The following is a 13,880-nucleotide window of genomic DNA, read 5'->3' as shown; positions in this document are numbered from 1 at the left end:
CTTCGCCCATCGCCCGGGCCCGAGAAGACTCCGTTTGAATCACCTCTAGCGAGCTGATGCCAAGTCATCCACGACCGAGCAACAGGATACGGTACCCGCCACCGTGATAAGAAAGGAGAAAAACAGAAAACTCTATGTTACAGAGTGAAGCTGACGACGGGGCCTGTGATTATGACAAGCCCGTGGGCCACGATATCAGAGGCCAGGGGCAACGGGGAGAGTGGATAATATCCAGATGCTTTTACGAGCAAGGTCGCAGAAGCGTCATGTATCAGTGCGGCGTCTAATTAAACTAGCCTGCGATTTTTTCTCCGGCGCCACCCAAGACAAGAACAAGACAAGTCAAAAGTTAAGTCTAATATTAGAAAATAAGGTTAGCCATCCTGATATCGCGAGGCCGAGGATCCAATGAGAAGCAGTGATCAACTCTTGGAGATTGTAACGTGTAAGCAAAGGCACGTTTCAGGGCCAAGATAGCAACAGAGGGTGCTCATGTTTAGGGAATAGCGTTATCCGCGGGCCGTAACCCGTTAGCGAAGGGGGAGGGCGGTTAATCTCGAAGGATGGTTAAAAAATCTTGATAACGTCCCGTCCCCTGTAAATCTTAGCAGGGGTGCCAGGGTTTTAACGTTTGGCTTCCATGGATGTTGTTCTAGGGGCAGACGATCTAGCTTCCGCTTTGATGTCTAGCGGCATGTTGTAGGGGGGGTAGCATCGCATGGGTGAAAAACCTGTCTTCGCAAACGGACCACTTAAGACCGTTGCGGAAGGTTCTTGTTAGTTTCACCGTTGAGGCTTGCGGCCCGCAGAGCCTTATTGACAAGTCTACGAATCATGACTCTAAGACACCAAATGTGGCGTTTTGGCATGACACAATGTTATCTCCTAGCGCTCGGAGAGATATCAACGTTGCTAGACTAGTGCTCAAAGACGTGAGAACCTTTGGAGATGTTGTTATGTCTCAACAGATTTAGAATTTGTTGCTCATGATTGCCACGCTGTACGTGCATTTCAGCGCGGCTGGTATCAGGACGAGATGCATAATCACCCCAGAAGAAATGAGCTTACTCTTTGGTTCCAGACCCAGATGTAACGATCCCTGCATCGCCTTCGTCTTGGTACTCGTATCGTATCGTAGTAAACAGACACAGACTCTTCAGTCTCAGCTGTATCAGATTCGGGATAATGGCAAAGAGAAAATAAAAGTTTCATGAGGCTCATTTAACTAAACAATTGAATCACCCTCCTCGTACATGATTCCCTGGTCTCTTTTTTTCCCTTTTCAAACATTGGCGTACTCCACTTTTTTGACGCGCTGTAATGGAAGGCTCGAGGACTGCTACGACCGCTGAGGACTCTTCGTCTCAGCGGGTTAATCCGTTCGCGACGCCTGGAGCTGAGTCTACTGAGAATCCGTTTGCGACGCCCATTGCAGCGACGCCTATTGCGGAATCTGTTGCTTCGCGACGGTTGACGCAGAGAAATGCATCTTCTTATGAGAGTGAGTACACTTTTCAAGTATTATTGTGTGAAGATTGACGGTTTTAGTTACTGGTCCGCGTCGGCGCTTCAAGAGCAGTCGTCTTCAGGGCGAGTTTGAGAAGCCTTGGTTAGAGGACAAGAAGAAGCAGTGGAATTGGGACAGCACCATTTTCTACACATGCATTTTCATCGGTCTTGGTAAGTTCGTTCATTGTAACAAGTCTCCAATTATTAACATATTTTCAGGAATTGGTGGTTATCTCTGCTGGAAAGAGACCACCGGCGTCCCCAACCATGAGGTTAGTCTCCATTCACTAAGACGATTCACTTAGTGAGGCGATCACCGATCACCACTAACAATTGCAGTACTGCCTCGTCATGGACGATACCTTCCAGAACCTCAACAATTGGAATCATGAAGTTCAAATGAACGGCTTCGGGTACGTCTTTCATCATTTTCGCAATCACCTACTAATAATTTTAGAAACGGCGCCTTTGACTGGACAACAGACGATGAAGCAAACTCATACGTCGACGCTCAAGGCCTTCACATCGTCCCTACAATGACGCTCGAAAGCACAGACATAACCCGCGACCAGCTCCTCAACGGCTTCACCGTCAACATGACTACAAACAGCAAAACATGGGGAAAATGCACCGCCAAAGACATCAAGAAGTCCAACGACCGCTGGCCCTGCGCAGCACGCAGCAACGCCACCCTCGGCCAAATCATCAACCCTGTGCGCTCCGCTCGTCTCAATACAAAGGGTAAAAAGACTATCAAGTACGGTCGCGTTGAAGTCACTGCGCGCATGCCAAAGGGTGATTGGATGTGGCCTGCCATCTGGATGATGCCGCAGGATGATGTCTACGGTGAGTGGCCCAAGTCAGGTGAGATTGACATTGCGGAGAGCAGAGGCAATGACGCGAGGAAGTATCCCATGGGGAATAATCTTGTGTCGTCGGCGCTTCATTGGGGTACTGCTACGGAGAATGATCGATGGAGGAGAGCGTATGGTGAATGGGGAGGTAAGAGAACCATTTACTCTGAGGACTTTCACATCTACGGTCTTGAGTGGAGTGAGAAGTATCTCTTTACCTGGCTCGACGGTCGATTGAGAGTAAGTCAGCTCACCAATCTCATCGAATTGACGATACTGACTCTTCGCAGCAAGTGCAATTCTTTGACTTCACCAAGAACAAGAATCTCTGGACCTACGGTGAATTCGCCGGCGAGTCCATCAACGGCTCCATCCCCGTTGATCCATGGAGCAGCACCGGTCGCAAAAACACTCCATTCGATGAGTCCTTCTACCTCATCCTCAACGTCGCAGTCGGCGGTACCAACGGCTGGTTCCCGTAAGTCTCACTCTCCCCAATTTGCCCTACACCGAGAACCACTTTTTGATCTCGCTCACGATCTCTCGTTTACGTGCGGGGAAGACAATGTCTCGGCTAACCAATCCACTCTTTTACAGAGATGCAATCGGTGATAAGCCCTGGGCTGATAGCAGCGAGACCCCTATGCGTGACTTTTGGAAGGCGAATGATACATGGCTTCCGACCTGGGGGCCCGTCAAGGATCGCGGTATGATTGTCAAGTCGGTTAGGATGTGGCAGGAGGGGGCATGCTAAGTGGTTGCATCGCCGACACGTGTTGTCATGCTATAATCTACGGAATAATGTCTATAGTTTGCTATCTTTTTTCATGCTTTTGCGTTCGACCTATAATCTTACATCGAACCGGGGGATCGTTTGGGTCTAAATTCTCACTTTAGATGTATCGCGAAAACTCGTTATCTATCACTTCTATTTTATCTCAAACGTGGTCTCTCTCGATCTCGGGATCAGCATCGGATAGAGTTCCAGATACGCTCGTGCAGGCCGTGCTTACATGGCCCCTGAAAATGCTGGCTGCGTGCATTAGGGAGCGGATGAATTAACCCAATGGTATAATATGCGATAAACGGATAAATCTCACCATCATAAGCCACGCGGTAATGGGCGCTCGGGTCATCAAGCCACTGATGTGAAGTGTATATGTGAACGGGCATATAGTTCATAGAGCGAAGCAAATATTGATTCACAAGGCGAAAATCTCCGGTTTAGCGTCGGCTTTAGGTAGTGCACTGTCGCAGGCGCTAACAATCACTAAAATCAGAAACAACCACTACAAGAACATCACACGAAATATTGGCTCATATCCGCCAAGCGAAATGGCTACGCGCTGGAGAAAAAGTCTGATAACGCTGCAGCTAAGAAAATGCAGCGTCTTCGCCCCTTGTCTCTGCAGCAGAACTTTTGATTGCGTTCTCGTGTTTACACTCTTGGAACGCTGTAGCCAAGAGGCCCAAGAGTCAATGGGGGGTTACATTATTAGTCCTCGGTTAGTGGAACAGCGTTGCATCGGCACGTCCACTTCAAGCATCTCGGAGGGTCGCCAAGATAAAGAACGAGGTGTGCACAGCAGGGGCTTCGGCCCATTCTTTTCTACCGCAAGCCACACCAGATCGAGGAGATTAGACGAAAGCAAACGTATGGAGCAGACGTCCACTGTCAGCCGCTTTTCGATCTGTTGGCCCTGACCCTGTCGATCAAAAGAGTCAGACTTTGTGGATGCGCTGGCAGCCTCCTCCCATTATTATGTCTGACTTGACCTCTTTCTGCCAAGGTTATCTCGGCTTCTTGCCAAGTCTGGCTCGGCAATCTAGACCCCGTGGGTGCAGACTGGCCTGATTGTATCCAATATTCCTAATCACAAGGCCATCCTCGACGCGCCCGTAGACGTGCATATGCAACTTGTTTTCAGCTCCGTTGCAGCACCCACCGTTGCTTGACTCTTTTTGCATGTGGTTTCTCGTCTTAGCAGTCAGCATCTTATTGCTCTTGGTCACAAAGCAATAGCGAGAAAAATGGTCTGACAGTAAGCTAATGAACACGAGATACCCTTAGGGGGTAAGACTTCAAGCGGAAAGGAAAAGGGATGTGGGCAGGTGATATACCTGAGAATATTCCGCTATCATCCAGCGGCCGTCTCAAGTGATATAACGTCAAGGTGCCGCAATCTCACTTGTGCATTGTGTTCTATGTCTCTGCATGGGAATTAATCCTTGGAAACCCAATTCACACTCGTTCTTTTTTTGTTTACACCAGTCTCTCGTTATACGCCGCTTCGCTGCCTTGTTTTCACCATGTCACTCTTGCGTCTTGCTGCACTCGGTGCAGCGTTCCTTCACTTGCCCTCCTCCTCCGCGGCGAGTGTCATCGTCCGCAGGGATCTGACACCGCCTGAAGCCCCCAGAGACGGCTGGGAGTACCTGGGGTGCTATGTCGACAGCGTCTCGAAGCGTGCGCTCGATGGGCCTGTGCACTATGACACTGAGGGTCTGACCGCTGAGACGTGCGTTGCCCATTGCGTAGGCCTTGGCTACGCGTTCGCTGGCATGGAGTATGCTCAGGAGTGCTGTAAGTGAAGTCCTCCGATAAGTGAATTGTCTGTGAATGGTGATTGACTGTTTCAGTCTGCGGTAGCAAGAGGCCTACTACCAAAGCTCCCGAGGCCGATTGTAGCATGGCCTGCACTGGCGATGCCGATCAGCCTTGTGGAGCTGGTGATAGACTCACTGTCTTTGGCAAGTCTTCTGCCGGAGGTACCGCTGTGCCCTCCGGTGAACCATCAGAGACTGCTTCTGCCACTGGCACTGCAACCGCTACTACCGGCCCCATCGCCACTGATCTTCCTGACGACTGGTCCTACGCCGGTTGCTACATTGACCCTCCCGGCCGTGCCCTTTCCCCTTTCGGCACTTCCTCTTCCCAGACACCTCAGAAGTGTATCGCCACCTGCATCGAGAACGGCTTCAAAATCGCTGGTCTCGAGTACGCTGAGGAGTGTTACTGCGGCAACGCCCTCAACAATGCTGCGTCCAAGACCAAAGAGTCTGACTGCAACATGGCCTGCAAGGGCGATGACAGCCAGATGTGCGGTGCCGGTAATCGTCTTTCTCTCTACTCCAGCGGTGACTTTGAAGTGTACCCCATTCCCGTCGCCCAAGAAGATGACCTCCCTGGAGACTGGGAGTACAAGGGCTGTGTCTTTGACAACAACAACCCATATGTACTCGAGTGGCTGTACGAAGACTCGGGCAGCTACGCCACCAGCAACATGACCGTCCCAACGTGCCTCAAGCGCTGCCAGAAGTTCGGCTACTCCGCTGGTGGTGTAGAATACGGCCGCCAGTGCGTCTGTGGCGATCTCAAGGCAGTTGAGGCTAAAGGCGATATCTGGAAGGATGATAGCTACTGCAGCATGGCCTGTCCCGGCAATCGCAACTACACGTGCGGCGCGGGCAATCACATCAGCTACTACGAGTGGACGGGCACGTCGCTCAACACGTTCCACTACGCTTCTGGGCCTGCGGCGGGTAGGTATGATCACTTCTCCACCTCCCCCATCATCCCGCTCATCAGCTCTGTCGGCATCAACGACAAGGTTGTCTTTGTGGAGAAGCATGGTACGTCTATGGATGATACGGAGGGCTCGTTTGAGTTTGACTACTCTACCAACAAGTACCGTGAACTTGCTCTCAAGACTGATGTCTTCTGCTCTGCTTCCTTTACACTTCCTGATAAGGCTGGTCGTATCATCAACATTGGTGGATGGTCGGCTGAGTCCGTCTATGGTATTCGCTTCTTCACTCCTGATTCACCCCAAGGAGTCGACAATGGTACCAACGTCTGGGAAGAGGACTACACGCAGCTACGTCTCTTTGATCCCCGTTGGTACCCCACTGCTATTGTTCTCTCCAACGGTTCCATTCTTGCTATGGGTGGAGAGTCTGGTTCTGATGCTCCCATCGTTCCCTCCGCTGAGGTTCTGCCTCACCCTGCTGGTGTAACCAAGTCGACTTATCTCGACTACCTCGAGCGAGCTGAGAACATTGGTCGAACCAACTCGTACCCTCACATGGCCATTCTGCCTTCCGGTGGTATCTTCTTCACCCAGTTCAATGAGTCTCGTATCCTTTCTCAAGTCGACTTCCAGTCGATCAAGAAGTTGCCTGATATGCCTGGTCAGGTTGACAACCCATTGACTGGTCGTAACTATCCTCTTCAGGGTACTATGATGGTTCTACCTCAGAAGGCTCCTTACACCGACCCTGTTGAGGTTCTCATTTGTGGTGGTACTACTCATGAGCCTGGCAATGAGGCTCTTGACAACTGTGTCCTCATGGCCCCTGATACCCCTGATGCTGACTGGGTCATCGAGCGCATGGTAAGCATCCTCCATCCCTCTTCTCTGGTATACCTACTAACTTTCGTAGCCTTCCAAGCGTGTCATGCCCAACATGGTTGCCCTTCCTGACGGCCGCTACCTCATCCTTGGTGGCGCCCAAGTCGGTCGTGGTGGTTTCGGTCTCGCTGATAACTCCAACCTCAACGCTGTCATGTACAACCCCGAGGAGCCTCTCGGCCAGCGCATGACCGTCCTTGCCAACACTACCATCGCCCGCATGTACCATTCTGAAGCTGTTCTTCTCAGCAACGGAAAGATCCTCGTCTCTGGTTCTGACCCTCAGGATCAGGGCAAGCATCCTCAGGAAAAGCGTATCGAGTACTTCTGGCCCGATTACCTGCTTTCTGGTGCTGCTCAGCCCAACTTCACCCTCTCTGACCGCGATTGGGTCTATGGTGAGAGCTACACTTTCACTCTCACCTCTGACCTCGAGGAGGGCGCTACCAACATGCGTGTTTCCCTCATGGCGTCTGTTGGTGCTACTCACGGTGTCAGCATGGGTCAACGCACCCTGTTCCCTGAGTTCTCCTGCAGTGGCAAGACTTGCACCGTGACAGCCCCCCCTGATGCCTTCATCAGCCCTCCTTCTTGGTACCAGATGTTTGTGCTCGATGGACCTACTCCCTCGCATGCCATCTGGGTCCGAATTGGTGGTGATCCTGGAGAGCTCGGTAACTGGCCCAAGCTTCCTGGCTTCACTCCTCCTGGTGTTTAGGTCGATGCTGTATCTGGCATGTAATCAGAAGCACTTGCTTCTATGAGAGTATGATCAATCATGGAGCATACGGTGATAATCATCACATCAAGCGCGCGATTTCTTTACATTATTTCTTAATTATTCTTCTCATCTTGGGTCGATATGGCCCATGACTTTGGCTAATATGGCTGGATTATGCACGCGTATAACAGCGTTGCACAGGAATGTTTCATTATGTATTATGTACCTGTATATATTTTATCTGATTCTCATACCGTATCTTGACGCGTGTTGATCATATGTGTTTAGAGTAAGCGAAATGATTCACATTCTCAGCAAGACGCCAGAGCAAAAGTGACCTGCAATAAACGCGTGGAAATGTAGCTCTGGCAATTTGCAAAGAGGCAAGTAGTGATTGTCTTATTGGGAGGGCGTGATCGCGCGCGATTCGCGTTAGTGCTTAAACACGAAAACAACGCGAGCACGACTCCCTGTCATTCACTGTAGGGTAATTCTAGGCAACACTCGACCATAATCCATAACATCACAGCATTTTGAGAACAGAAAGTATAGAGCTAGTGCTTACTCTCCCTGATAATTTCTCTCGGGTTACTATGCTTCAGTGACAATCTCATTGACCATAATTGCCTTTGTCCTCACGGGCCTTGTGTAAACAAGTTTGCTATGTGAAAATAAGCTTTCAGTTATGCTCCAGCAACCATGATAGAAGCATAAAACGATATTTAAACATCATAGCTTAAAGCAAATGCTAAGCGCTCACGTCTAGTAAGGCTATTCAATTCAAAGTCACGTTATATATTTCAAGCCATTAAAGACAAGTAATGCTCAATGTCAGCAGTTACCTACCTGGCCACATTAATGCAGCAGTATGTACTCGTGTTAGAAGCCGGGTACTATCCAATCACGAGGCAAGATGGCCGAGCGGTCTAAGGCGCTGTGTTCAGGTTTGATTCAAACCAGTGACGATTCGCAGTCTCGAGAGGGGCCTGGGTTCGAATCCCAGTCTTGTCAATACTCTTTTTGTCCTTTTTGCAGAGAAAATCTATAATTTATAACTCCATTTTAACACCATGGACTGACCTGACCTTCTCTACTGTATTCTCGTTAAGTACAGAAACGAATTTGTAGCTGTTTGCACGTAACCCGTTTAATTCACTTAGCAGGAAAGTACCCGATTTTCTGCTGTTGGTTGTAATCCTCTACGAAACTCCACTCCTCACTCACTCTGCCCCTTTGACAATCGCCATCTCTAACCGCATAAATCACTTCTGACCTGCGCAAGCTTTAAAAGCAATGTCAAAACGACTGCAAGAAATGCTGAGGCGGGATAAACTGATCGCCATGTACGGCGACTCTCCACCGCCACAAAGAACAGCAGCACCATATCCTGAAGGCGAAGTGATATACAAGTGCACCGAGCGCTATATTGTCCGGCATGGCAATACCGTGACCAAGTACGCGATTCACCCTGACGGTATGGGCGTTAACGACAAACCAAATGAAGCGCTGGTGTTACAGTTCATTAAGGAAAACACAACAATTCCTGTCCCGGAGGTCATCAGCAGCGACTGGGATCGCATTGAGCTGGAGTATATCGAGGGCCAGACGTTAAAAGAGGCCTGGCCATCCCTCGAACCGCATGAGCGCACTGCAATATTGGACCAACTGAAAGACTACCTGGGACAACTGCGTGCCCTAAAGGGATTCTACATCGGTCGCTTCGACGGACAAGGCGCTGTCATCCCGAGCATGATGACTCGATCCGGTGGCCCATTCACAAGTCTCGAAACGTTTCAGGAATGGCTTGTTCGGCCTCCGAAACGAATTGAGGAGCAGTCATTACACTGGGCCCAGATGACGAAGCAGCTTGGTGCAGATTATCCCATCGTCTTTACACATGGCGATATCTCGTCGAGGAACATCATGATACGCAACGGTCGGATAGTCGCTATTCTGGACTGGGAGTGGGCAGGGTGGTACCCCGTGTACTGGGATTATGTGTTTGCATTGCGTGGTCTGGATAATGTAGATTGGAAAACTCTTGGGAGTCACATTCCGTCTCTGTTTGACGAACGGTATGATCTAGAGTACATACTGGTCTGCTTTATAGTCTCATTATCTTAGTCAAAGCGCTCTAACTAGACTGCCAACCTGTACAAGCACTCCCGTATCCAATATGCAATTTCTACCTTACAAAGGAACACTCAGGAGATCTAACGGTGTACGCAACAAACCAGGTCTAGTTCTCTTTATCCCCAACTAGGCAACATTAGTATCCAACAGTTTGTCCATGAGATCCCCTTCAACGCAGTCATACCACTCTTGTGTCTGGTATCCATGAGAAACAAGCGCTTGAAGCCCCTCGAGGAGAAAATGCTGACAATTCCAGTCGGCATCTCGACCGATCAGCGGAGTGGCCGCCATGACATTGACCGGGTCAAGTTCGTGACCTTTCCGAACTTTTACGGCCCCAGCGTTGACGTGGGTGATGTACGTCGCACTATCGGCCCAGATGACCTTCTTGTGGATTCTGTCGACCCTCCAGGGTTTCAGCTCATCGTCGCGCTGAGCGTGGACGGTCTCATGGAAGTTCTTGTTCACGGGCGACGTGAAGTACATGAGAACGTGCCGCTTGTACCAAGCGTCGACTGGGTTTCCTTTGAATATGTATATAGTCATACAAATAGTTGAGTTGCCCATTGTTGAAGGGGGGAGGGCCGTTGTATACAGACAACGACTAATCCAGCCTATGGATCGTGAATAGAGACTCAAACAATGTAGACAACAATAACAGGAAAAGAAAGAGGAATCTGGATGATACAACTCTCCAATATGCACGCAAACCGAATGGATAATGGCTTTTTATTACCGTCATTCTCATTGCGTCCAACATGCTGAGGCTGGTCCATCAGCGGCTGCATGAAGTGTACTCGAACATATAACATTAGCATGTACAAAAGATCAAGTCGACAACCAACGCCATTATCGCACAGCTTGCCATTTTAGAGGCTAGTGCTTAGTGACTAGAATGCTTCTAAAACATCTGTTGGTTGTCTTTCCAATGAAATCTCCAGCTTCTGTAAGGGTTGCACAGCCATCGACCCCCATGGCCGCCGCAACCGCCAAGGCACCTCAATCAATGCCTTTCTAACCATGCGGCCCGCGTTTCAGCAACTTTTTACACTTCTGGAACAGAGAATCGGCTCATGTAGCCGCTCGATGGAACATGGAACATCCTGGCCAGGCAGCAAGTAGGGGTAGAACCAACAACCAACAAGAAGACTTGTAGCAAATGATCAGCAAGCCACTGACCAACATTCACAACCAGCACTCACTATCACATGTTGGCGATCCTGCACCGAAAATGGCGAAAACAGTATGCACGCGGTCTATAAAACTCCTACTGCAATTTAGAGGATTCGAACTTGGGTTTACTTCGAATACAAGCTAAGAAAGACGTTGGAATAGTCCCATCCGATTTTGATGCACATCTGAGTCCAAGGATAAAGTGTTAAAGTCTTGTAACCTGTATGATAGTAACCTTGCCCTTGGAGTATTAAAATTCACCAACCGCTTATATAATGATTGAAGTTCATCAGCGATGTCCCTGCATGATTACTAAAGAGTGATGGGAGATTAATCGCTAATGCTTTGCCTGTAATGCTCTACACCCTTCCACTTCTGCGCATCGAGGAACACCTTAATTGCTTCATCTGGACTTGATCAGCATATTGTCCTTACAAGACTCTTTGCTCGACTTACTTGTTTCGCGCAGATGTTCAACCTCTCTAGGCGAGCGATAAACATGCTTAACAAAATCCTCCAATCCCTTAAAGCTATCGGCCTCGAAACTAAGCAGTCCCTCAAAGTAGACCGTCACAAGATACTCCTCGAATGAAAGTCCAGCTAGTGAGAAGTATTCCTTTGTAAGCTCGCTGTCGTCATACGCATCTCCTCCCTCGTCCACAGCGTTATCTCCATCCGCTTGCCCCCCATTGATTTCGTCGTCATCGTTAAGGCATGCGTACACATCAACCGTCGATACCAACACGCAATGACCTCCCGATGGGCTCAGATACAGGTATGCAAAACCACAGTGCTGCTGGTCGAAGTGGAAGCGGATCAAGTAACCTCCTTGATCGTCATCAATGGCAGCTGGACATTTGATGGGCTTTGAGAGCCGGAAGTACCAGGCCGAAGTGCTCGGAATACGGTGGTGCAGTCTGTTGCTTCGGACAAATGCCTCAAAGCCCACAGGAAGCACAAGGCCCAAATCGCTGACTTGCTTGACGAGAGCATCGACGTCAGCTTTTGGCGCTACTGGCCGATCGCCTTCAACTCCGGTATGTGGCAGCATCTCATCCGCCATATCCTCATCAAGAGGTTCAAGCCACTCGAATGAGCCGTCGAGCTTCATCCAAGTTATCAGATCAGGCGGGGAACATCGTATATAGGGTCCACCTTCAAGATCCAGTGAAAGGTCCTCATAATCCCTCCTGGCTATTTCCTCGCGCTCCGAGACGTTATCATGGTCCAACGGCGGGATGTAAGATGGATATGAAGGGCAGAGACGGCGGGTGCTATGGCTGCTTCGGGGAGGAAACAATGCTACCATTTTCTGGGCGTTGCGAGTCCATTCTTTATAGGGCTTGAATGCTATTTCTGCTGCGCTGAATAGTGCTTTGTTGAAAGTCTGGAGGACGGAGAGTAGGTCGAATGGATTGAGGTATTTGAGAATTGCGGTAGTAACTTCTGGCGGGAGGGTTTGAAGCGACGGCATCGTAGCGAGTGGGTGGATGAAAGACAGGATGAATGTGACAACAACTTAAAAAGCGACGCTGGCTGCCTTTAAAGCGCGCCTTTTACGATTGAGGTTTAGTATCATGGGGTGTCGTGAACGCGGAATTGAGAGTACGCATGGGGCAACCCGGAATTCCGCTAAGTGACCTCTGGCTACAGATGCGTTAACAGTGCACTACGTATTTGTGACAGACGAGTGTTAGTGTCCCCGCCCCTTTGATGTATCGCTACCATTTCCAGGTCCTAGCCGGCTTGTTCCAACGTTCTCTTCTTCACTGCCAGCGCCTCCTCATTTCGCACAGGACAAGGCCCTGCCTGCATTAATAGTTTGCCCCAGGCATGTTTATCGCCTGCAAGACACATCCACGCGTCAAGGTTTAAGCGTGGTACACGAGGGATTGGCGGAGCTATTAATAAACAGAGTAACAAGCCCGACAATGAGACAACAGTATAGATCAATCAACGTCTGACAAACAGCAAAAGAGATGAAAGTCATTTGCGCATTGATCAAAAATGAATCAAATACTAGCAAAGGCAAAAGAAAGAGTTGTCGGTGGAGAGGCTCGAACTCTCGACCTTTGGATTACTCTAATCTGTGATTAAATCATCAGCTTTGTGCTATGAGACCAACGCTCTAACCAACTGAGCCACACCGACAAGGTTCTTGATGTCTCAGTCGCTCAAAATTAAGCTTATCATCACCACAAGACGTCGCGGCAGATTGAACGGCAGGAAAGCGACAGTATTTCGGCTTCAGCGTATGTCATATCTGTCCAGCAAGACGTGTTACGGTATGTGAGCGAATTATCGCGTTTGTTTATCTGCGTTGGGGACCTGCTACTAGGGATTCAGTACGCGTCGCGTTCCGACGCATCCAGCAAAGGCAGAATGCAAAGTATTTCACTGCCCTACGCTGGAAACCGACTCCCATTTATGGTCGATTAGAATTATGCGCGTGTTGGTTAAATCTGAATTGGACTTTGGTAAGTCTGGCCTGCGTTACTCAGGATCGAGAATAAAAGCCAAGTGCGAGTTGAAAATTAGTGTATGGTGTAGGGTATAACCTATGGATTCTCTACTATTCAATCAACAACAGTTATCTACACGCGATGCATTATAGTTCTACTTAATACACATAATTGGCAAAATTGCAGATCAAAAAGTTGTGGTCTCGCAGAACGGCCAATCTTAACAGTCAAGACAAGATGATCCAAGACGCCCATAAACAATGGCACTCTGAAGATAATCGTGGATGACGCGCGGTCATGATCGGATCTAACAAACCCGGAGACGCGAATGACGGCGGATGCAGGCACAAGAGATTGCCGATCGTAAGCCACCCTCTATGTAGTATGTAGATACTTTTCGTCCTCCATGATCTCTTGGGCTATGCGTTCCTGACGATCGGAAGATCCGTACCCGGCAGAATGTCACCCATTCGATAAGCTCAGGATACCATTGACACATGCATTTGAGTATTCCAACCCCCGGACAACAAGACAAGAACAGAACAGACTTGCAAACCCGCCCAGTGACATACTAAAAAGTCCAGACCTCCTTCAGAAACCCCCAACTACCCGAATC

The 13,880-nt window shown here is 49.3% G+C and overlaps 4 protein-coding genes across 4 annotated transcripts; 3 read left to right on the top strand and 1 right to left on the bottom strand.

Annotated features, from left to right (window-relative positions):
• Positions 1-1,320: 1,320 nt before the first annotated feature.
• FTJAE_9090 (beta-1 3-glucan-binding protein) lies at positions 1,321-3,117 on the top strand (the record flags this gene model as incomplete). Its single annotated transcript, XM_037355975.1, has 7 exons — positions 1,321-1,501; positions 1,549-1,680; positions 1,729-1,781; positions 1,849-1,922; positions 1,967-2,603; positions 2,654-2,841; positions 2,961-3,117. The coding sequence occupies 7 exons, from the start codon at positions 1,321-1,323 to the stop codon at positions 3,115-3,117; spliced, it is 1,422 nt and encodes a 473-aa protein (XP_037203845.1).
• Positions 3,118-4,673: 1,556 nt separating this feature from the next.
• Positions 4,674-7,493, top strand: FTJAE_9089 (fungistatic metabolite; the record flags this gene model as incomplete). Its single annotated transcript, XM_037355973.1, has 3 exons — positions 4,674-4,947; positions 5,004-6,757; positions 6,807-7,493. 3 exons carry the CDS (start codon positions 4,674-4,676, stop codon positions 7,491-7,493), a joined length of 2,715 nt encoding a protein of 904 aa, XP_037203844.1.
• Positions 7,494-8,837: 1,344 nt separating this feature from the next.
• FTJAE_9088 (kinase) lies at positions 8,838-10,516 on the top strand (the record flags this gene model as incomplete). Its single annotated transcript, XM_037355972.1, has 3 exons — positions 8,838-9,571; positions 9,740-10,163; positions 10,445-10,516. 3 exons carry the CDS (start codon positions 8,838-8,840, stop codon positions 10,514-10,516), a joined length of 1,230 nt encoding a protein of 409 aa, XP_037203843.1.
• A 616-nt stretch (positions 10,517-11,132) lies between these two features.
• Positions 11,133-12,276, bottom strand: FTJAE_9087 (uncharacterized protein; the record flags this gene model as incomplete). Its single annotated transcript, XM_037355971.1, has 2 exons — positions 11,133-11,209; positions 11,259-12,276. The coding sequence occupies 2 exons, from the start codon at positions 12,274-12,276 to the stop codon at positions 11,133-11,135; spliced, it is 1,095 nt and encodes a 364-aa protein (XP_037203842.1).
• Positions 12,277-13,880: the final 1,604 nt, after the last annotated feature.

This window comes from Fusarium tjaetaba (genome assembly GCF_013396195.1).
Source record: "Fusarium tjaetaba strain NRRL 66243 chromosome Unknown NRRL66243_c0000203, whole genome shotgun sequence".
In the NCBI taxonomy this organism is placed as follows: domain Eukaryota; kingdom Fungi; phylum Ascomycota; class Sordariomycetes; order Hypocreales; family Nectriaceae; genus Fusarium; species Fusarium tjaetaba.
Note: the sequence above shows the minus strand (reverse complement) of the source record. Positions and strands in the feature narration are given on the sequence as shown.